This window comes from Eschrichtius robustus, chromosome 1 (assembly GCF_028021215.1).
Source record: "Eschrichtius robustus isolate mEscRob2 chromosome 1, mEscRob2.pri, whole genome shotgun sequence".
Classification (NCBI taxonomy): Eukaryota; Metazoa; Chordata; class Mammalia; order Artiodactyla; family Eschrichtiidae; genus Eschrichtius; species Eschrichtius robustus.
The window spans coordinates 200204540-200229117 of NC_090824.1; the positions used below are offsets into that span (position 1 = coordinate 200204540).

At 42.8% G+C, this 24578-nt stretch overlaps 1 protein-coding gene across 3 annotated transcripts in view; it reads left to right on the forward strand.

The window, feature by feature from the left end:
• MPP7 (MAGUK p55 scaffold protein 7) overlaps positions 1–24578 on the forward strand; it is a 261766-nt gene that overhangs the window by 219779 nt on the left and 17409 nt on the right. For all 3 annotated transcript variants that reach the window (XM_068539180.1, XM_068539161.1, XM_068539171.1), the window contains exon 13: positions 22458–22538. In XM_068539180.1, coding sequence (XP_068395281.1) covers positions 22458–22538 — 81 coding nt within the window. The remainder of the gene's footprint in view (positions 1–22457; positions 22539–24578) is intronic.

The window sequence follows — 24578 nt, forward strand, 5'->3', positions numbered from 1 at the left end:
CAGGCAAGAAAAAGTCTCTTGCCTGTTCAGCAGCTCCAGACCTTTTCCCGGACTCCCTCCCGGCTAGCTGTGGTGCACTAGCCCCCTTCAGGGTGTGTTCACGCTGCCAACCCCAGTCCTCTCCCTGCGATCCGACCGAAGCCTGAGCCTCAGCTCCCAGCCCCCGCCCGCCCCGGCGGCTGAACAGACAAGCCTCTCGGGCTGCTGAGTGCTACTCGGCGCCGAGCCTCCGTGCGGGAATCTCTCCGCTTTGCCCTCCGCACCCCTGTGGCTGCGCTCTCCTCCGTGGCTCCGAATCTTCCCCCCTCCGCCACCCGCAGTCTCCGCCCGCGAAGGGGCTCCTAGTGTGTGGACACCTTTCCTCCTTCACGGCTCCCTCCTGCTGGTGCAGGTCCCGTCCCTATTCTTTTGTCTCTGTTTTTTCTTTTTTGTTTTGCCCTACCCAGGTACGTGGGGAGTTTCTTGCCTTTTGGGAGGTCTGAGGTCTTCTGCCAGCGTTCAGTAGGTGTTCTGTAGGAGTTGTTCCACATGTAGATGTATTTCTGATGTATTTGTGGGGAGGAAGGTGATCTCCACGTCTTACTCCTCCACCATCTTGAAGGTTCTCCCTAGGTTATCTTCTTGAGTGAGCTTTGGCAGTTTTTCGGAAAGAATTTGTCCATTTCATCTAAGGTGCCAATTATATAAGCGTAAAGTTGTTCATGATATTCCTTTATTATCATTGAATGGGCTGTAATGTCCTTTGGTAGTGTCCCCACTTTCATTCCTGATATCATAATTTGCATCTTCACTCTTACATCAATTATCTATTGTTGTATAATAAGTTACTGCAAACTTAGTGACTTTCAAACAGCAAAATGTGTATTGTAGGAAGGTTTCTGTGGGTCAGAATCGGGGAGTTTGGGCATGACTTAGCTGGTCCTCTGTTCCACGGCCCCAACGGGGCTGCTGACATATCTGGGGCAGAGGCAAGGGTCTCATTTGGATTCTAGACCGATGAAGGATCTGCTCCCGAGACCATGTGGTGTCGGCAGGATTCACAGGCCACCCCCAATTCCTTCCCACTTGGGAGCTGCTTCATCAAAGTGTGTGAACTGAGAAGGTAATCGAGAGTCAGCCCGGAGCTGGAGGCCACGGCCTCACACAGCCTGGCAACACATCCCACATTCTGTTGGTTAGAAGCAAATCACGGGTTTCACTCACGTTCACAGAGAGGGAGTTACGCAAGGGTGTGAAGGGCAGGACGTGAGGGTCGTTGCTGGCCGTCTTGGAGTCCACCTGCCCAGCTCTTTGTCCAGTTTACTGGTCTTTTATAGCACCAACTTTACATTTAAAATTTTAAAAACTTTTCACAATTTCATTGATTTCTGCTCTTTATTATTATTTCCTTTCTCTGCCTACTTTGGATTTATTTAATTTTCTCTTTTTCTAGTTTTATCAAGTTTTTCTAATTTTATCAAGTTGAATCTTAGGTCATTGAGCATAATTAATTGTGCATAAATTTAAATTTAAATTTCCCTCTAAGCACTGCATCCTACGAATTCTGATCTCTTGTGTTTTTATAACATATCATTCAGATCAGAATATTTTCTAAATTCCTTTGAAACTTCTTTGACCAGTGAGTTGTTTACAAACATGTTATTTAATTTCAAAACACTTGGGGATTATCCAGATCTCTTTTGGTTATTGATTTCTTGTTTAATTTCATTATAGTCAGAGAATGTGCTTTGTATGATTTCAGTTAAGTTTGTCAGAATTTTTTTTTTTTTTTTCTGGCCCAGAATATGGTCTGTGTTGTTGAATGTTCTGTGTGTATTTAAAAAGAATGTGTTCTGTTGTTGTTGAATAGAGTGTTTTATACATATTATTTAAGTCAACTTGGTTGATAATGTTATTCAGGTCTTCTATATTCTTACTAATTATTTGTCCATTTGTTCTGTTAATTGTTGGGAAAAGAATTAAATTCTCTGTAACTGTAGCTGTGTCTGTTTCTCTTTTTACATCAGTCCACTTTTGTTTAATAGATTTAGAAGCTCCGTTGCTAGGTAGATACACATTTAGGAGTATTATGTTTTCTTAATGAATTCACTCTTATTATTTAATACTCTTTTTTACCCCAGGTAATATTCACTGTTCTGAAGTCTACTTTGTATGATATATAACATAGCCACTCAAGCTTTCTTTTGCTTATTGTTTGCCTGGTACATCACTTTCTGTCTTTTTACTTTAACCCATCTATATGTTTATTTTTTGAGGTTGTTTTTTTTTTTTTCCAGACAGCATAGTATTGGGTCTCATTTTAGTTACCCAATCTCACAATCAGTGTCTTTAATTGATATGTTTAAACTTTAACATATATGTTTATATATATATTAAATAATGGTTGGATTTAAGTCTACTGTTTTATTATTTGCTTTCTATTTGGCCATTTGTATTTTTTTTAATTTTTCTTTGTTCCCATTTCTGCCTTCTTTTGGGTTATGTGACTATTTTTTCTTATTTGATTTTAATAAATTTGATGACTCTTTGGCTTTATCTCTATGTGTAATTATTCTCTAGTTGTTTTCAAGTGTTTTCCTTATCTTTGCTTTTTAGCTGTTGGATTATGATGTATCTTTTATTTTGAGTTTAACCTGTCTGGATTTCCTGGACTTCTCAAATCTGAAAATTTATGACATTCACCAAATTTTAGAAATTTTTGGCCATTTTTTTTCGAAGACTTTTTTGCTCCAGCCTCTTTCCCCTCTACTTCTGGGGCTCCAATAGCACATATGTTAGACCCTTTACTGTTGTCTGACAAGTTTTTCCAAGTGTTTCTCTGTTTCTCGTATTTGATGATTTGTATTGGTTTATCTTCAAGGTCTCTGACTCTTTCCCTCAACATCTCTGTTTTGCTGCTTAGCCCACTGAGCAAATTTTTTTTCTTTCAGGTATTGTATGTTCTTCAATTGGGAAATTACCAGTTCTTTTTCATAGTTTTTGTTTATCTAGTAAGAATTTCATTTTTCCATTCATTTCAAGTGTGTTTACTTTTACCTCGTGAAGCTTAGCTGCTTTCTTGTCTTGGAAAATTCCAACATCAGGGTCATCTTGGGGTCAGCATCTGTTGTGTTTTTCCTTGAAAATTCGTCACCTTTACCTTGTTCTTTGTATGTTGAATCATTTGTTCTGTACCCTGGACGTTTTGAACATTATTTCATACAGACTTTGGGTCTTATTATATTCCAATGGAAGATAAGCTGAGTTTTTTAGCAGGCTGTCAACCTGGCTAGGCTCCCTCTACGTGCCTCAGTTCAGTTTTCAAGTCTTTGCTCTGCTGCTTTGGGTCTGGGCCATGCGTGTGACGCTTGGGGTAGTCAGAGGCATTGGTGTGAATCTTAGTTCATTTTTGCAAGCCTCTGTGATGCTGCTTTGGGTTCATCTCACTCGTGCACAGCTTCGGGGTAAACCCACATCTTTGTGGGGTCTTAGCTGTGTGGCCCCCTGCTCCACGGTTCAGCTCTGAGAGAGACTCACCCTCTGGGCAAAGCCCAAGAAGAGATAAAAAAAAATAAAATGGGAAACTTCACCCCCTTGGGGGTCACCTCTCCAGACCTGACTTCCTTTTACTCTCTGCCTGCTTTTGTTTGCTTTTCCAGAGCCCCAGATTGTTGCTTTCTGTGTGCCATCCAGAGGTTTTAGTTGTAATCGGTGGGCCAGGTAGGCTGTATTGAGCTTACCCTGCTGGAGTGGAGCTAGAACTCCCAGCGTATACAGCTGTGCAGACTGGCACTCCGCAATCAGCCTCCTCAGAATGGGGTAACACAGCCCTAACTTTCGTGTCTCCTGCTCACAGTTTCAAAGGGTCATCAGGACAGAAGAAAAACACAGCCTCATCCCAACTACTTTTTAAGGTAAATTAATGGTCCCAGAAGTATGTATCACAACATTCCACTGTGAGCCCAAAATCACAGCGTGATCAGCAGTGTTTTGGCTTCTGCTTTACATGAGTATTGGCTGTCTAGATCCATGATCATTGAACTAAAACATATCTGGGTGAGATCTTTAATGAAGAGGTTAGTTTAATTGTAGGCACTTATCTTGCCCTGAATCCCCTTTGCCTCTTGATCTTCAGGTTCCTGGCACCTGTCTCTGAATTGACTGTGGACTCTGTCTTGTGGGCCAGGTGCCTTAGTTTTCAAACAAGCACACTGCTTGCTCTTGTCACTGTATATTTACATTCCCAGCAGGATCCTAGAGCTTTCTTAATTTTAATTTTAGTTGTTGAGTGTGTGACATCACTCAGACTGCAGGAACTGCTCTTTCAGTGTCTCCTTCTTGGAATTCCTTAGGTTTCTGAGGCCTGATTTTCAGGGGAAATTTCCCTTTTATCTCCCCAAACGAGTGTTACCCTCAAGCAACCTCCTACACTGGAGATGCTAAATGTTGATGCTTCAAAGTGGTACAGTCAGTGAAGATTCTTATGTCCTGTGCTATGTGCTTCTCCCCCACTAGCATTTCCTTACTCTTTGGAGTTTTCCGGGTGTTATTGAGTGAATAATTATTGAGTGAATAATTAATTGCATTACTTCAACAACAAGCAAAATATCCTTTTTTATGACTTAGATTTCTCTATTATTTATTAAGATCTAACTATAACGTTTTATTACTCTCTGCTGTTCCCAACTGCGTTCAAAGTGTCCCAACTGTTTTTCAGTTTTAACTTGTTTCTTAGGTGGGCCCTGACCTTCCTCTGCCCTGCGTAATAACAGTAGCCAATAGGTATCGAGCGCCCTGCGTAATAACAGTAGCCGACACGTATCGAGCGCCCTGCGTAATAACAGTAGCCGACACGTATCGAGCGCCCTGCGTAATAACAGTAGCCGACACGTATCGAGCGCCCTGCGTAATAACAGTAGCCGACACGTATCGAGCGCCCTGCGTAATAACAGTAGCCGACACGTATCGAGCGCCCTGCGTAATAACAGTAGCCGACACGTATCGAGCGCCCTGCGTAATAACAGTAGCCGACACGTATCGAGCGCCCTGCGTAATAACAGTAGCCGACACGTATCGAGCGCCCTGCGTAATAACAGTAGCCGACACGTATCGAGCGCCCTGCGTCATAACAGTAGCCGACACGTATCGAGCGCCCTGCGTCATAACAGTAGCCGACACGTATCGAGCGCCCTGCGTCATAACAGTAGCCGACACGTATCGAGCGCCCTGCGTAATAACAGTAGCCAATATGTATTGAGTGCCAGGCGCTGTGCTCAGTTCTGTGCTTATATTATTTCATTCAGCCCCTACCGTGACTATGAGGTAAATACTTTTCATATCCCCATTTTACAGAAGAAACTCAAGCACAACGAGGAGAGAGGTTACTTGCCCAAGATCCAGCTACTAAGCTATGGAGCCAATTCAGACCCAGACAGTTCAAGACCAGAGCCTTGTTCCTTATCTCACTGTGGAATATTGCTTCTAATCTGTAAAATCAGGGCTGTGCTGACACTGTTTGCCGGTTCCAAATATCCTACTTTTCTCTTTTATTCTTTGATTTAGGGCCCATCCATTCATTTTCCTGACACATAGCTCCATGTTTTGTGGAAGTTTAGATCTGAGTCTACCGAGAGCGTCTCTCGTGCAGGAGTCACGTTTCCACCCGGGGCCTCGGGGTCAGGCCAGCCCTGCCTTGCCTCCCTGCGCCATCCACGAAGGGCCCCGCGTTGCACACAGCGTCACTGGCCCACTTACCTTACTGGTCTGCTTTCCTGCTCCTCACATTGGCCAGCTCTTCCCTGAAGTGTCCCAGCAGATTTGCCTGCTCTTTCCCTCTTCCATCTCTTCACATGTTCGGCAGCCCACCTGGGTAGCTCTCCCGGCCACCAAGGAGGAGCTCCGGGCTTGCTTTTACCGTGTCCTCCGTCTTCAGGCTTCAGCCGTAGCCCCCAGCCGTGTTGTGATGGTGGAGACAGCCGCGCCCGCTACCCCAGCGGGGTAGCCTGCAGCCCCTGTTCCGGCACTTCCCAGACTTTAAAAGGCATTTGACTCACCTGGGGATCTTGTTCACATGCAGGTTCTGAGCTCATACCCTGGGGCGAGGCCAGAGAGTCTGCATTTTGCTTTTTGCCTGCTGTTCCTGGTTATACGGAGGTGCCAGCTCTGTGCACCCTGGGGAAGCCCATTACTCTCTTTGGTTGGGTTCAGTTGCCGTTACGTTCTTTGTTGATGGTTGCCAACTGGTTGCAATTTATTTTGATTTTCTACTTTTCTTCGCATCACACTTCCATTTTGTGCTTTTGCATGCGTGTGTTATAATGATGGTTTTAAAACTTCTGATTTTTCTTAATCTGCTATTCTGGAATATTTTAGGTTTGGTCTATCTGTTTAGAGCAACTGATTTATTATTTTTTAGCCTTTATTCTGAAATTCCTATTAGAAAAATAAGTTTATTTGAAACTCCTTAGCTCTTAACACTTTATTTCCCTATTTTGGAGCAAGTGCTGGTAAAAGGTAATTTTTAATAATGCAGAACTTTTTACTATTGCATTACAACAGAACAGACTTAATGAAGAATATTGGTCTTATTTTTTTGTGATGTTAGAGTACATATTATACCTAGGCAAATAGTAGATCCTGTATCTCTACATGAAAAATAGAGAAAGAAAAATCACGTAAAAATATTAAGTTCACACAAACTTCTTATCCTGTTTCTACTAAAGGAAGGGTTTATAAACTTTTCAGAATCAGGAATGCCTGCACAGATGGAGGCCTGGAAATTGCATTAAGCTGGTGTCACTGACTGAACATGAGGATGTGTCTTCTGCCTGCACCGTGGCCTTCTGTAGACTGGCCTTCTAAAGAATTTCCCGTTATTCACTTTCTTCTATGTGGTCACCACTCAGAAAGCCTTCCTGCTTGTCCTGTACGGCACAATTTGAGGTATCAGAAGTTTAGAGTTTATTGTCTCGAGAAATCTCCATCTACTAGATCCCGTGTTATAGTGCAGGGTAGCATGGATGGTAAGAAACAGGCTTCTCGGGCAGGACGGGCTGAGTCCCCATCCAGTTCTGCACTTCAGTAGCTGGTGCACCTGCACATTTCAGATTTTCTCTGGCTTCAGTTTCTTCATTTAAAAAATGAAAATAATACGATCACCTGCTTTCTAGGTTTGTTTGAGAGCTAAATGAAATATTTGCAAAGGGTTTAGGCCAATTCCTGGCCCTACTAAAGTTTTAATAAGATGTAGCTCTTATATATTAGCTAAAATACTAACAAGATAAACGTGAAGTGTTCAAACATGAATAGGCCTCTGCTGATTTTGAAGCTCAGTGTTCAAAATGCTTAATAAATTAGATTATTTAGCAGTTTATCATCTAAAAGAGGTAGTCAAGCAGTGGACTCCAGTTTTGGAAATTCTGATTGTTCCTGCATTAACTGTCTACTTTTCTTGATTGTAAAAATTATATATTTAAAAAATAGTTCTTGGATCCTGTAACGTGTACAGAAGATGGAAGGAGTATAAGCATTGTGGTCCCCAGCCTCATTTGTTTTCTCTCAGTGTTCACAAAGCCATCAGGAATAACGGTATTTGCCCTGAAACTGTTAGATAAATATCGTTAAGGAGCTACCGAGAATTATTATCTCTACATTTTTACCATAATATTGCATGACTTTAATTCTCAGACTTAATGTTCAAGAAGTTAAAATTATCCAAGTTGTTAGCATGGCAAAAATATGACAGGGGAGGACTTTGAGCCTTGATCGGAAGTATTTAATTTTCTCTTCATTTTGAAAAGATGCTATTCCAAGCCACATTTTAGCAACTAAAACGTCTCAGTGATGGTTTCTGTTATATTTCCTTCTGCATTTAAAAGTATTTTCCAAAAAGTATGTTAAAACCAAATGACAAGCATTTAGTGCATTTTTCTACATAAGTTTTATCTTTGGCGAAACCTGACTTTTTAAAAAGTAAAGTAATAAAACCAAATAATGTGTGTGTGTTTGCGGGGCGGCTACTAAAACCCTTCACAGCTTAAGGCAGTGAAGAGCAAGGTTTATCTTGTGGATGGTCAGACAATCTGTGACTTGTTCTGTCTGGTTATGAGACATAAGAGGAAACTGACAATAAATCTTTCTGTATGTTTCACCTTCCACGTTCTAGCGTGAAGCCCTATTCTGCCTCCTTTGTGCTGACTCTCCTATGTTGCCTAAAGGCTGCCTTGTGGAAGTAGTTTGAATAAATCAGCATTTGTAAGACTGTCGCCATTTTCCCATAAAACTGGCAGAGCAAAATGTCTCCCACATAAAGCAGAAAGAAAAGTAAGCAATCATGACCAAATGTAAATGTTAATATGTTTATTAGGATTCCCATAGCTTTTGTTGAATGTTGATTGAAGGTTTGTGGGAATTAGAGTCTGCTCTGCAGGATTTTAGAGAGACAACTATAAACCCAAAAGTTATCATTGAATCTATGAGTGTGTGATAGATTTAAAATGATAATCCTTGTATATAAGAGATAAATATGATCTTTATTACAATCACAGTTGGCTGTTGGTCTGTCTTAAATGTTTACACTCTGGCTGACTTCCTGGGCATAAATCACGGTTATGTTCGTTTGGGGCACGGACTGTGCCAGGTACTGTTCTAGACGTGTGAATTCATCACTGAAGAACACAAACATTTTTTCCCTTGGGGTGTTTACATTCTAATGAAAGGACATATAGACAGAAAACATACTCATAATAAATTAGTAATAAATAGTAAAGTCAATTGTATTGTACTTAGAGGGTGATAAATGGTGTAGAAGAAAGTAAAAGCAGAGCAGAATCAGGGGACTTGGGCATTGGCCACTTTGAATAGAGATCATGGGAGCCTCATTGAAAAAGTTTTGAACAAACTGGAAAGGAATGGATAAGGGAATTGTCCATCTCTCTTCTGCTTAGCTAAGGAAGACCCAAGGATGGTTTTATGTTGCCTTTTAATTTTACTGCACTCTTGTCATAGCCCTGAGTTAGAGGTGAGACAGGTACTTAAGTCGAAGTCTGGTGTAAATAGCTGCTTTGGAAAAAATAATGCTGTTTCAACAAGCCTCCTACTTCCTTTTTCTTTTCTTTCCTCTTCTCCTCCTTTTCTTCTCCTTCTCCTCCTCCTCCTTCTTCTGACATCAGCATAAAAACTGATGCTTGGTTAATTGCATTTTTCTTCTATTATGAAAGCAACAGAGGAAAGAAAATCAGAATCTCTAACAAGGTTTGTTATGAACTGCGAAGTTGCTGTGTTTTCTATGTAGTTTGATTCCCAGGGTTTTATAAACAGATTTGTCACTCTCCAACACAAAAATCCAGCCACACACTAATGCGATCATTATAAGATTGTGAGTCAAATATAATAGCATGATTGTTTTTATTTTATGCCTAGAGCAGCAAATATAGTATATAGTGCTGCAATATGATAAGTAGACTTTTTATAACATGTGTCTGATCTAAGGGATACCTAGAGATTTCATTTGATTTGTTTTGCAATAAATCAAATGAGTAAGTGTGTTTTTTTTAGGTCACAAAAGCAGTTTGGATATTTATTGCAGTCTCCAGTAATTCTTATATTTTTCACTGGATAGTAAGAGTAACAAGTCTGGCCAATAGCATAAAATGTCTGGGGGAAAATGTGGAAGAATTGTCATGTTAAGTAGTGCAGGTACACTGGAGGTAAACGTAGTAAAAGCTGCATCTGTGTCAGTAGCTTTGCACATAATATACCATCTTTATGTTTGTGCCAACATGTTCAAAGATCAATAGCAAAAGTGAATAGTACTTGGTCAGAGCAACAGATTTCTTTCCAATATATAATTTAATATTAGACATAAATAAACATCGATTTTATTATTAATATACTATGTCTGTTACATGAATATATAGTATGTTAAAACTAATTGGGCTAATCTCCACCTACCCTGTGTCTCTTTCTGAGAAGTTTGTTTCCTAACAAATTAATACTATAATTTTTAGCATATTGACCTTTTATGTGTAAGGTACCACCCATCCTTATTTACATTATTAAATTCAATTTGATGCTCATCAGCCTTAAGAAAAACTACAGTTAAATTCTGTGCTGGATATTTAGAAATTAGAAATTACTTTATGTTAATTCTTTGTAGGACTACATGAGTGTCATTTGGAAAAAAAATACCACGTTTCATATATTATTTTCACAATAGTAATATATTATTGTTCTAGTAAATAATTATTCAGTGACTCAGGATCTGTGCTAACACATAAATAAGTAGATGGTTGAAGATTCAAAGTACAATGTCATAGAGCTGGGCCATTTTTTTTTTTTTTTTAGAGTAAGAATATCATACCAATATTTTAAAACATTCTTTTGGTGTTCTTACAGTTTCAAAGTGCTATTGTAGGCACTGGTTTTACTGCCTCAATGCTTTCTTCACTCATTTAGCCTTTAAAAATTTTTAATTGTACATGTCGATTTCAGATTCAGAAAGTAGATCTTTTGGGGGGCCATGTTTACAGAATGAAAAACTTTTATGCTCAACTAACTATGAATTAATTTTGAAAGGATATTGTGCTAGCATTCTAATACAAACTTATTTCTTATTTTCTACACACAAACAAATCATAAATCCCTAAAAATATTCATGGAATAAAAAGAAAAAAATCCGAAAAGAGAACAATGGAAAAAACCTCAACCTCTCATAATTTCATAGATAATGAGTCAATAATTTCAACAGACTTTGGGGTCATTTGGGTCAAAGTTGGCATATGTCTTAATTCTCCTACATAAAGACTGAGAATTTACATAAAGATTTTTTTTCAAATCTTTTAAAAAATTATAAATTAATTTTTTGATTCCATATTTTTCATTTCAAAATGATCACCAAGATAAGTCCAGTTACCATCCGTCACCATGCAAAGTTGTTACAATATTATTGACTATATTCCCTATGCTATACATTACATCCCCTTGACTTAATCTATTTTATAACTGGAATTTTGTACCTCTTAATCTCCCTCACCTATTTCACTTATCCGACTGGCCCCCTTCCTTCTGGCAACCACCAGTTTGTTCTCTGTATCTTTGAGTCTGTTTCTGTTCATTCGTTTTGATTTTTAGATTCCACATATAAGTTAAATAATATGGTATATGTTTTTCTCCATCTGACTTATTTCACTTTAGCATTTAACTCTCTAGGTCCATCATTGTTGTAGCAAATGGTAAGGTTTCATTCTTTCTTATGGCTGAGTAATACTCCATTGTATGTATGGACCACACCTTCTTTATCCGTTCATCTGTCAATGGACACAGGTTGCTTCCATATCTTGGGTATTGGAAATAAGGATGCAGTGAACACAGGGGTGCATATATCTTCTTGAATTAATATTTTTATTTTCTTTGGAAAACTATCCAGAAGTGGGATTGCTGGGTCGTATGGTAGTTCTATTTTTAGTTTTTTAAGGACCCTCCATGCTGTTTTCTGCAGCAGTTCACATCCCACCAGTGGTGCACCACATCCTTGCCAACAGCTGTTATTTGTGCTCTTTTTGATGATGGCCATTCTGACAGGTGTGACGTAGTATCTCATTGTGGGTTTGATTTGCATTTCCCTGATGATTAGTGATGTTGAGCATCCTTTCATGTGTTTGTTGGCCATCTGTATGTCTTCTTTGGAAAAAAAATCTGTTCTGTTCCACTGATGTATATGTCTGTTTTTGTGCCAGCTTTGTTCTCCTTTCTCAAGATCGTTTTGGCTATTTGAGGTCTTCTGTGTTTCCATACGAATTTTTTTCTTTTTTTTTTTAAATTAATTAATTTTTTTGCTGCATTGCGTCTGTTGCTGCCTGTGGGCTTTCTCTAGTTGCGGCAAGCGGGGGCTGCTCTTCGTTGCGGTGCGTGGGCTTCTCATAGTGTGGCTTCTCTTGCTGTGGAGCACGGGCTCTAGGCGTGTGGGCTTCAGTAGTTGTGGCATGCAGGCTCAGTAGTTGCGGCTCACGGGCTCTAGAGCGGAGGCTCAGTAGTTGTGGCGCACGGGCTTGGTTGCTGTGCGACATGTGGGATCTTCCCGGACCAGGCCTCAAACCCGTGTCCCCCGCATTGGCAGGCGGATTCTTAACCACTGCACCACCAGGGAAGTCCCTCCATACAAATTTTAGAATTATTTGTTCTAGTTCTGTGAAAAATGCCATTGGTATTTTAATAGGGATTGCACTGAATCTGTAATTTCCTTGAGTATTATGGTCATTTTAACAATATTAACTTTTCCAGTCCATGAACACAGTTTATCTTTCCACCTGTTTGTGTCGTCTTCAATTTCTTTCATCAGTGACTTACAGTTCTCTAAGAACAGGTCTTTTACCTCCTTAGGTAGGTTTATTCCTAGGTATTTTATTCTTTTGATGTGATGGTAAACAGGATTGTTTTCTTAATTTCTCTTTCTGGTAGTTTGTCATTAGTGTATAGGAATGCAACGGATTTCTGTATATTAATTTTATATCCTGCAACTTTACTGAATTTATTGATGAATTCTAGTAGTTTTTTGGTGGTGTCTTTAGGATTTTCTATGTATAGTATCATGTCATCTGCAAACAGTGACAGTTTTATTCTTCCTTTCCAATTTGGATTCCTTTTATTTCTTTTTCTTGTCTGATTTCTGTGACTAGGACTTCCAATACTATGTTGAATAGAAGTGGCAAATAAAAGTTTTTTCTTGTAGTTGATTTCTAGTCTAGGGGTTGGAAAAGATACTTGACATAATTTCAGTCTTTTTACATTTATTGAGAGTTGTTTTGTGGCCTAGCATCTGATCTATCCTGGAGAATGTTCTATGTGCACTTGAAAGGAATGTTCTGCTGCTTTGTGGATGGAATGTCCTCTACATATCTATTAAACCATTGGATCTTACATGTCATTTAAGGCCACTGTTTCTTAATTGATTTTCTGTCCAGATAATCTGTCCATTAATGTTAAGGGGTGTTAAAGTCCCTTACTATTATTCAGTTACTGTCAGTTTCTCCCTTATGTATGTTAATATTTGCTTTATGTATTTAGGTGCTATTATGTTGGGTGCATATATATTTACAACTGCTATATCTTCTTGTTGAATTGATCCCTTTAACATTATGTAATATCCTTCTTTGTTTCTTGTTGCAGTGCTTGTTTTAAAGTCTGTTTTGTCTCATATAGGTATTGCTACCCCAACTTTATTTTTGTTTGCATTTGCATGGAATATATTTTTCCACCCCCCTCACTGTCAGTCTGTGTGTGTCTTTAAGATCTGAAAGGAGTATCCGGTAGGCAGCATATATATGGGTCTGCTCTTTTTAGCCAGTAATACTGTATGTCTTTTGATTGATAAGTATGTACTTATTACCATTTTGTGAATTGTTTTCTGGTGGTTTTTGTAATTCTTTTTTCTTCCTTTCTTTACCTTTGTTCTCTTCCCTTTTGATTTGATGACTATCTTTACTGTTATGTCTGGATTTCTCTCTATTTTGTGTGTGTGTATCTATTATAGATTTTTGATTTATGGTTATAATGAGGTTCATATGTAACCACCTATATATATGCATGATTATTTTAACTTGATGATCTTAAGTTCTAATGCATTATAACAACTCTGCGTTTTTACTCCACCTCCTCCCGTGTTTAATGTTTCTGACAGCATATTTTACATCTTTTTGTGTATCCCCTAACTACTTATTGTGGATAAAGATGGTCTTACTACTTTGTTCTTTAATCTTCCTACTGACTTTATAAGAGGTTGATCTACTGCCTTTACTGTTTGTTTGTAGGAGACTCCAGTGGGACCCCACAGCACCCTCCTCTGGTCACCAGAGCTGCACGCTCTAGGGGTGCCTCTGTGTGTGCTGTGGGGGCTCTTCTGTCGTGGTGGGGCTGACTCCTCTGGGCGTGCTGGTAGGTGGGGCTGACCCCCAGTCCAGTGGGCTGCCCGGCCCTGCCTCATGAGGTGGCTGTCAGCCCACTGTTGTGCGGCGCTAGGTCCCAGCATGGCTGGTGCCGGCCCGCCGCTGGGCAGGTCAGTGCTTGGTGCTAACAGGCAGGAGGAAGGACTCCAAAACGGCACTTGCAGCACGCACGTCACTGTGGTAGAGTGAGCTCCCCAAGTGGCTTCTGCCTGCACCTCTGTCCCCAGGGGTGTGCCAACTGTCTCCTGCCTCTCCAGGAGGCTCTCTAAGACCAGCAAGAGGGTCTCATCCAGGCTCCTTTCAAATTACTGCCTCTGTGCTGGGATTTGGAGTGCAGGAGATTTTGTATTTGCCCTTTAAGAGTGGAGTCTCAGGCTTCCCTGGTGGCACAGTTGTTGAGAATCCGCCTGCCAGTGCAGGGGACACGGGTTCGAGCCCTGGTCTGGGAAGATCCCACGTGCCATGGAGCAGCTAAGCCCATGTGCCACAACTACTGAGCCTGCACTCTAGAGCCCGCGAGCCACAACTACTGAGCCCGCGCTCTAGAGCCTGTGCACCACGACTGCTGAACCTGTGCTCTAGAGCCTGCAAGCCACAGCTACTGAGCCTGCACTCTAGAGCCCACGAGCCACAACTACTGAGCCTGAGCTCTAGAGCCCGCGAGCCACAGCTAATGAGGCCCACACGCCTGGAGCCCATGCTCCCCAACAGGAGAGGCCACCACAGTGGGAGGCCGCACTGCAGTGAGGAGTGGCCCCTGCTCACCGCAACTGGAGAAGGCCCATGCACAGCAACAGAGACCCACCTCCCCAGAAATTAAATAAATAAAGTAATTAATTAATTAATTATTTTTCCCAAAGGGTGGAGTTCCTATTTCCCATGGCCCCCTGGCTCTCCTGAAAGCACGTCCCACTGGTCTGTAAAGCCAGAAGTTCTGGGGGCTCATCTTCTCGGTGCAGGACCCCCAGGCTGGGGAGCCCAGTGTGGGACCTGGACCTCTCAATCCTTGGGGAGAACCTCTGCAATTGTAATTTTCCTCCTGTTTGTGGGGTATGGGTCTTGACTATACCTTGCCTCCACACCTCCTACCCATCTCATGGTGGTTCCTTCTTTATATCTTTAGCTGTATAAGATCTTTTCTGCTGGTCTTCAGGTTGTTCTCATTGGTAGTTGCTCTATAAATACTTGTAATTTCGCTGTGCCCGTAGGGGCAGGTGAGCTTAGGGTCGTCCTTCTCCACACCCTCCAAAATCTCTGTAAGATAAAAATAAAGGCATTTTTACATTTAGTCAATGGGAATATTTGCCTAAATGTAAAGCTTTAAATAGAAACTTTCTAGCATCATTTTGTTAACCCCCAAATGGGCTGTATTTCTGTGGCTGAAATGAATGAGCCTTTATATAAAATCACACACAACACATTTGCCTACTGTAAGGAAGGAGTTACTAATTAAATGCACACAAATAATTAAAAGCAATGTGCCTTTCTAATTATCTTATCCATTTGATGTATTGTTTACAAGAATTTCAACTAATGCAGATTGATGCTCATAGCTTTAGTCTTTCTTTCCACAATTTGCACACAAAGTGATTTTCTAAATTCTTACGAAATTAAAAAAAAAAAGAATCATACTTAGTTACATTTCTGCTTTGAATAGAAACATTCTTTTATTTTTAAAGCTAGCAAGCCCATCCACTTTAGTGCACTGCATGAATTCCACATTAGTGAACTACAAAATGATTTTTTAATGTGCTTTTTTGGCTTTTCCTTTGATATCATCATTCTGTTTGAGTTTCCTTAGTCCTGAATCAAGAATCTTAATAGACATGCCCCGTGTATGTTGCCTAGGCCTGGGATGCTTGCCATCTTCCTTAGGTTTAGTTTAGGTTTCTCAGAGGCTCTGCACAGGATGAGTTTTGAGTTCACCGGATTTGACTTCTGCCACTTTTTGTAGCCTGAGTCTTGTATTCCACAAGCATAACTTTCATCGCTATTTAAAGTGTGGGACGGCTTGGAATGGGGTGAGAGACTTTGCGAAGTTGTGGGTCACACCCGCAAACAGCTGAGCAACCAGCTACCTGAGCCCGTGTCCTGTCCTCGGCATTCTTTTGGTAAGATGATGGATCGAATGGAAGGAATGCAGGCACACTGGCTTCTGAATACCCGTGAAGCCATACTCCAAATGTGCAATCTTGGGAAAATTACCCTTTCATTGTCTCGGTTTTCTCATCTGTAGAACGAGGATAATTACACGTCTCTTGCAGGGATGTTTTGAGGATTAGTCACGGTGTATGTAAACCATGGGACACAAGCCTGCTGCACAAAAAGCCCTCACTGTGTCATCATTGTCCTTACTTTTGCAAAGCCTGCTGTCTGTGATTTAAATATGTGCTATTTAGGTTATCTTCTCTGCTTCCCTTTAGCATGAACAAGCACAGCTGGAAACAAACTCTAGAGAAACTTATTTGTATACTTATGTGTAAATGTGTGTCACCAATTGTGGTAAAAATTTATACATTGAAGAGGAGATGAACGTGTCCCGTTACAGAGACGTATGAATAAACCTAACTCAGTGTGCATCCGTAAACCAAATGCGGTGTAAGTAGTCTAAACACAAACCAGCCAACTAAAAATGTGAACTTAGGCCCTACCATGGAAAAAGGACACAGGACAGGAGTGTGGATGTAAGATGCGATCTTAAGGTCAAGATCTAAAAGAGGAAAAAGTCTATAACTTCACCTGTGTGGATGGCAGAGTTGATCCAAGGGCCTGGCTGGGAAAATGCTGTTAAGTGGTCTGCCAAGCAATTTTGTAGTGAGAATGATTAAAATTATGTCCCTGCTTTAATCTTTTTGTGACAGTATCCCACCTTGAAGATGATGGCTTCAAATAACCTAACCTAGGGGAAATTTTTAAAATGAAAGTATTTGCCACTGCACATTCTTGGCATGGTCTGTGGGTGTGTGGTAAAGCAGGGTCCCTGGGAAGAGTTAGCTTATGTAAGGGCTAAAATTGAAAACAGTCCAAGTTTAAGGACATAACGTGAGTAACAGCATACTTTCCCCCACTAATTCAAACATACCTACTTTTTTCCTCCAGAGCTGAAATAAATCACTGTGGTTTTCTGGCATGGGTAGAAGAAGAAAGAAAAAAATGCTAGACTTTCACTCAGCAAATTAGCTCACACTCTGGGAAGTACTCCAGAGCCCAGACCTACTGAAGGGACAGTGAATTCACCTCCCCCCTTGGTCCTCGGTGCCTTGGTGGGGAGGGGGCACGGCGGGCCAGGACCTGCTATTTAAGTTGTAGTGTTCTGTTTGCTTCTTCATTTTGAGCATATATAATTGGGTTTGCATCATCTGCAAACCATTGTAAAGCCCCTTGTTTTTCTTGTTTGTTTTCTGTTTATTTTAAAGAGTGAGTTTTAGCACTTACTCAAATCTTGTTTGTCCCTACGGAGTAGATAAGACACATGAGCCCCTGCATGGTGCCTGGCGCTTTGGAGACAACCCGTAAATGCTTATCACTCCCCCCCCCCCCCCCGCCGCCTCCCCATCTTGCAGTCTCGCTTTACCTTGATGTGATTCCATTCACAGGGAGACCCCAGCCTGCGTCTGAAGCACACCGCGGTCCTTGTCTGAGTTTAGGCAGATGGATTTCTGTCCCTTAAACTCACTGTTCCAGAGCCAAAGTCATCCCCTTCGCTTCCGCTTCTCTGTATCTTAAGATCAAGGAGCCAGGTTCACATGTGAGCCCCACCGACTTCTGTTATGACTTTGAGCACGTTCTCTAAGCATCGCGTCCAGACATGCTAGGTGCAGATGCTTCTTGCTTTAACTCCCATGCCTTTGGTTCATTCGGCAGATAGCTTTACCTCCATAACAGCATAGTCACTGAGCGTAACTTAAATAAATAAAACAACCTAACGAGTGCCTCCAGTTTGCCAGCTAGGGAAACAGTTGGTGAGCAGATAGATGACATCGCTGTTTTCAAGTCTGTTTGAGGGTAAAGGCACGTATGCAGGCGATCATGACGGAGTGTGATCGGCCCTCTGACGTGCAGGGGCAGGGGACACAAGCACTCGGCGCCCGACCCACATTTAAAGTGTCAGGGGGGCTTCCCTGGTGGCGCAGTGGTTGAGAATCCGCCTGCCAATGCAGGGGACACGGGTTCCTGCCCTGGTCTGGGAAGATCCCACATGCCACGGAGCGACTGGGCCCGTGAGCCACAACTACTGAGCCTGCGCGTCTGGAGCTTGTGCTCCGCAACAAGAGAGGCCACGATAGCGAGAGGCCCGCGCACCGCGATGAAGAGTGGCCCCCACTTGCCATAACTAGAGAAACCCCTCGCGCAGAAACGCAGACCCAACACAGCCATAAATAAATAAATAAATAAATAATTAATTAAAAAGAATTAAATCTTAAAAAAAATAAAAAATAAAGTGTCAGGGAAGAATCCCTAGGGCGCATCTGAGACGAAGCCTGAATCAGCCAGGAAAGAACAGCAGTGTTTTTGCGCAGGCGAGCGGCATGTGACGAGGACCCAGCAGCACAGAGAAGACTCCGCCGCATTGCAGGGCGCAGGGGTCTCACGCCGCCAGGCCGTGCCGTGCAAGGCGGGAGGGGCGAGGATGAAGGTTAGGGAGAGAAGCGCGGCTCCCAACGTGCAATCCGGGCAGACATTGGGTTCTCTTCCCAGTGGAGGAGTGGGAGGTGATGGGAGCCTGGCCCGGGGTGCTGGGGACACGGGTGCACGGTGTAAGGAGGGCAGTGCAAGGTTAAGGACGGTGTTTCTTCGTTTTCTTGGTCATTCTGGTCGTTTTAAGGTAGGAGACAGGGTGCATTTCAAGTACTGGTGGGAAGGAGCTCGAAACAGAGCGCGCGAGAGGTGCAGGCGCAGGGGGAGACCTCCCTGCGAGGAGGCTGCAGCTGGGGGCTGGGTGTAGACGCGTCTGTCTGTGGAGAGGACTCAGGAATTGCATGTGTCGGTGTCCCCAGAAAGGTGCTGCCGGCTGCTGGGGGACGGCGCAGTGAAGTTGCTGCTGAGCGGGTGTGGGAGCTGCTCGGGGGCGGACTCAGGAGCGGGGCACAGGTGTGGCGTCCGGGCTCGTGTGGCAGCAGGGGCGGTGGCACGTCATAGCTCTGAGGATCTTCGGGAGGGAAAACCGACAGCCTTTGGCAACTGTTTGATTAGACGGGAGGTTCTAGGTGTGAGGAGAGAGGAGATTGGAGGGTTGGGATGACCACGGGGTGATCCGGGAAATACAGTCAGGAAAACGGGGTAACTGCTGGAGAGCCCAGGGGTCTGAGCTCTGTGGGGAGCGGGGAGCACGGTGTGTGCATACCTGCTCCCGTTGTGCGGGTTTTCTCAGGCCAGGTGCAGACGTGGAGAGCAGCCATGAGATTGACCTTGGGCTGGAAGTTTCCACGACAAGTGTGATAAAGGCCAACGCGTAAGAGCTTTGAGGGTATTAGCAAGATACTGGCCCAAGGAAGTGAAGACACGAAGGGCTGTTAGACAAAAAGAAAGAAAGAAAACACTAGAGGTCCTTTTGATAGGAGGGGGAATAACTGAGTGAGAGGGCTAATGACCAGCGATTGGGGTCACACCGGGAAGCCTGAATTTAGTATTGCAGTGATGAAATAGCTCCTAGTGAGGCAGCTCCTAGTCAGGGTTTGCCTAGTGTGTGGTTGAAGTGAAGTAGAGAGGAAGTAGGCTATCTGCAGGGGTGTTGAAGTCGCCCCCGATGACGGCAGGATTGGGGTGCAGAGGTGACGAGAGCCAGCGCTCGGGTCTGAGAGCAGTGGTCCCAGACGGGGCAGGACCGCCTACCGCGGAGTGTCATGGACTTTTGTGAGGGCACCTTTTCTTTATGCAAATGGCTGAGGACGCCGAGGATGTACACCTGACATTTTTTTAGGACAGAAACCTGTCCTGCGTCCCACACGACTTCCCAGTGTCATGCTAGACGCTGAGGGGCTGATAGATGACTCACCTGTCCCATCTCAGGGGAATTGTTTTTATGCTGCACTTGCACATACACTGCACGTTCTTTGTAAAAGTTTTATTTTCTTCACTTTGATAGCCTTGATGTGTTGTATCCCTATTTCCTTATTAAGGCTGTTTTTTCCTCTCTTTCCTTATCATATTCCAGTAAGACCCATCCGTGGTTTCCATCTAGTTGCTAGACTTTATTCTGATGTTTACCTGTACCCTTGGGCTTTCATTCTCCTGTACTTTCTTGTACAGAATGGCTCCTGAGCTTTTTATTACGCTGAAGTCCAAACTTATTTAGAATAAGTAGGTGCAAACATCTGACTTCATTTTCTCCAGTCATGCCCGAGCATTTACATATTGAAATACACATTGTTTTATTGTAAATTACTTTTTTATCTTTCATATATTACAGCTAGGGCGTTATATTAACTTGGAGGGAGAAAGTATATGCACTAGCAAGTTATATCAGCTGTGAATGCCATTTCAGGATAAAACTGGGATATTACAGAGTATTCATTTTATTTATTTATTTTTTTTTAATTATTTATTTATTTATTTATGGCTGTGTTGGGTCTTCGTTGCTGTGCGAGGGCTTTCTCCAGTTGCGGCAAGCGGGGGCCTCTCTTCATCGCGGTGTGCGGGCCTCTCACTATCACGGCCTCTCTTGTTGCGGAGCACAGGCTCCAGACGCGCAGGCTCAGTAGTCGTGGCTCACGGGCTTAGTTGCTCTGTGGCATGTGGGGTCTTCCCAGACCAGGGCTCGAACCCGTGTCCCCTGCATTGGCAGGTAGATTCTCAACCACTGCGCCACCAGGGAAGCCCCCAGAGTATTCATTTTAAAAAGAGAGCCTTGAGAACCACTGTCCTGGGGCAGTTCCCAGAGAACTGGTACCCAGCAGCAGTGTGTGGGAAGGTGGAAGGTGTGGTGAATGACCAGCAGGGGGCAGGTCAGTGTGTACAGGTGGAGGCCCAGGAGTAGCGCCGGAGCAGAGGAAGGCACGGCCCCGCCCCTGCCTCTTCGCCTTGCTCCCCCCCCCCCCCCACCCAGATCCCCACCCTGCTCTGCTCTGTCCTCCCGGATGCTCTTCATTCTCCAGCATAAAACCTTATTCTCTTCAAAGCCTGGAAGAGTAAGTAGGCAAGGGAATGAACCCTTGACTACCTGGGTGCTGTGCTAGTTACTAGACATGGGTTTTCCTTACTCCTCCCAAGAAAGGGAGCACAATTCCTTTTAGGATTAGGATGAAGTCCAGCCAAGGCTCAAGGACGAGAACGTGTCCAGTGTCTTAGTCCTTTCAGGCCAACACAGCAACATATCACAGCCCAGGTGGCTTATAGACGACAGACTGATTTCTCACAGTTCTGGAGGCTGGAAGTCAGAGACCAAGATGCCAGCAGTAGGGGCGAGGGCTCTCTTCTCTCCTTGTGTCCTCACATGGCCAGGCGCTAGGGGGCTCTGTGACACCTCCTGTAAGAACACTAAGCCCGTTTATGGGGGCTCCACCCTCGTGACCTCAGAACCCCCCAGAGACCTTTGCTTCTAACAGCATCACACTGGCGTTAGGGTTCCAACATGTGAATCTGGGGGAACACAGACATTCAGACCACAGCATCGGTGTCCCCAGGTGAGGGAGTAACGGGGATCTAACGGAGGGCAGTCTGGCCCTGCAGCTTGTGTTCTGATCAAGGCGTGACACCGTCACTAAATAGACCTCGACAGCAGGGCTGTGAGAAGCTAGCCATCCGGGGCTTGTGCCCTTCTAACTCTTGATTTCGGACTCATATTTGAGACCATTCTTCGTTTCCTGGCCCCAGTCTGTTCATCATTTTGTGTGACTCTCCCAACCCAGTTACTTTCTCTGAAGGCGGACTTCACTTATCTTTTCGTCTTCACAGCATTTACTACATGCCTTGTTCACGACGGGTGTTTAGTATGTGCGCACTGATTTAAATACATAAGGTCTATGTAAGTTTTCAAAGGCTTAAGGACCAACTGAGAATAAACAGTGTTGCAGAGGAGCTTGACTTTGCACTGATGGTTTTGCAGGTTTAAAATGCGTGATTAGGTTTTTGCAGCTAAAACAGAACCAAGGTTCAAAGATTTTCTTTTACTAGGATCTAAAAATGTGTAAACTTGAAATGATCCCTGTCCAGACTGTGTAATTCCGTTTTTTTAGGTGCACCTATTTTTTAAGCTCTTCTGGACACCACTACCTGTTCATGTACTCAGATACTCTTGAATATGTTTCATTTAAAACAAAGACTTCTAATCTTTTTAATGGAAAGATGGCGATTGAAATTTAAAAAGTAGAAAAGAGAAATATAAAGAGACAGGAAAGATAAAGAAATAGAAAAGTAGACAAGCAAGCAAATAACTCCCAGTTTTTTCTTACGTACAACTTAACTAGAGATAATCTCTTGACTTGGGATGCATGTGAAGTTGGATACGCGTTTTCAGTCTGTCTTACGGATCATGCCGATCATAGCAACGTTTATATGGTGTTCTGGTCAGGAATGAATTTCTGTTTTCCTGTTTTTCAGGTCCTGTAGGAGTAGGTTTGAATGAACTGAAACGAAAACTGCTGATCAGTGACACGCAGCACTACGGCGTGACAGTGCCCCGTAAGTTCTGTGCTGTTTGCTGCTACTACTGCTGACCCAGCAGATACACAGCATGTGTGCTGCAAAGCCCCGCTGTCAGCCCTCACATGCAGACCTCACCACAGCCCTGGGGAGTAGGGAGTGACGGTGTCCACATTTTACAGAGGAGGAAACTGGGGCACAGGAGTTAAGGGGTTTGCCCTAGATGACACAGATCATTGGCAAGGTGTTTGTTGCTTTCAGCTTCCCTACTCGCATTTTTTATGGTGGATTTTAATACAGGTATGACATCAAATTATCACAAGTTTTCTGCTCAGTAGAAGTTTATTCTGTTTCTTCAATTTCCAGAGTTTTCAATGAGCTTTTAAGATTAGAAGGGCCAAACTGCAGAGAGCTGAAGGAGTTATCCAAGTTATCATTTGTAATCATTTTCAGCCGTAAGTTATAGGGCTGCTGGTTTCTACCAACAGAGATGAGAGTAAAGGAAACTGGAAATATGGAATTAAACAGTTTCTTTTTGTTTCTACTTTAATTATGTAGTTCTCTCACAAAAGCTGAATTGCAGTATGCAAGTCATTAGAACATTTTACAGAACAACTGTTAAGCTTACAGGTGAGCAATTACAGAAGAAACCTAGAAGGTGGAAAACAGATTACAAAGGGAAAAGAAACAAATCTATGAATTTCCTACTGTGTCTTCATTGCCCTTATTTGTCTTATTTTGCCCTCCCAACAACGGTGTAAGATGGGCAATATCTCCATGTCACAGAGGAGGAAACAGGTGAAAGGATCTTTGATTGACTCAGAGGTTCCATAGGCAATAGCTGCCCTTGGATTTGAAGCCAGATCTCACGTTCTCCCTACCATATAATGCTGCACAGCCCTTTCCAACTCCAGATTCTCTTTACTGTAGCCCAGTTAGTAGTAAAAACTAATTTCTTTTGAAGAGGATAAAGGTTAATAAGGCTGCCTATCAAATGTAACCCTCCATGATAGTTTTGGTATTACTCAGGGCACTTTGGACTCAGTTAATCCAACTATTAAAATACTGTTTGCATCTGAAGTTGTTATAGAAGTTAACAACATCCAGAAATGTTCTGGGGCTGAGACTCTCCAGAGAAATCCCTAAAGGGGTAATTTTCCTTTTTAAACAGGTGTTAATGTCAAAAGAACGGCAGTGTTTTCCATACTTGCCTGATAATAAGAGTCTCTTGAGGTTCTTATGAAAAGATTCCAAGGCCTTTCCAAAGAGATTCTCCTTCTGGAGACCTGACAAAATTCCTGAAAATCTGTACTTACAGCAAGTATCCCAGGTGATTCACTGTGTCAGACATGTGTGAGAAATACAGCCATAGCATCAAATGAGGATGATTTAATTAATTAAGAAGATATTTTAAGAGCAGTTTTGGAATTTTAGATTGCTTTGCTTTGTAAAAGACTTTTAGGTAGAGTCGTGATTATCTGGAGAAAAATTATTGCTTTGATTATACCACCAGTATTCTGTTTGATGTTTAAATTCCCTGTTCCAAAAAATGTACCAGATATCCAGCAGAATGGGTAAATGGAAAAGATTTGGAGCAGTGGAATTCTCGCACATTGCTGGGGGCGGGAAGCAGAGTAATTCAGCCACTTTGGAAAACTAAGTATCTGTTGAGGCTAAGCAAACCCGATACCCTGTCACCCAGCCGCTCCACTCCTAGGACACTCCTCCCAGAAACGCATACAATATGTACTCAGATATGCATAGAAACAGTACTCAGAAGAGCTCAAAACTGGAAGCTACCCCAGTGCCCATCAGTAGTAGACTGGATAAGCAAGTGGTGGTATATTCACACAGAGGGATATTGTAATGCAGTGATAATCTGCTACCGCGTGCAAAAGTACACATGACTCCCACAAACATTATGCTGAGCGAAAAGAGGTAGACGCAAAAGAGAACGTGCTTATGACTCCCTTTTATAGATGCAGGAAAGGCAGTGCTAATACGTGCTGTTAGAAATCTTGAGGAGGTGGGTTGGCTGGGGATTCTGCGTGCTGGCGATTTTCTTCTTCAGAGTGCTGG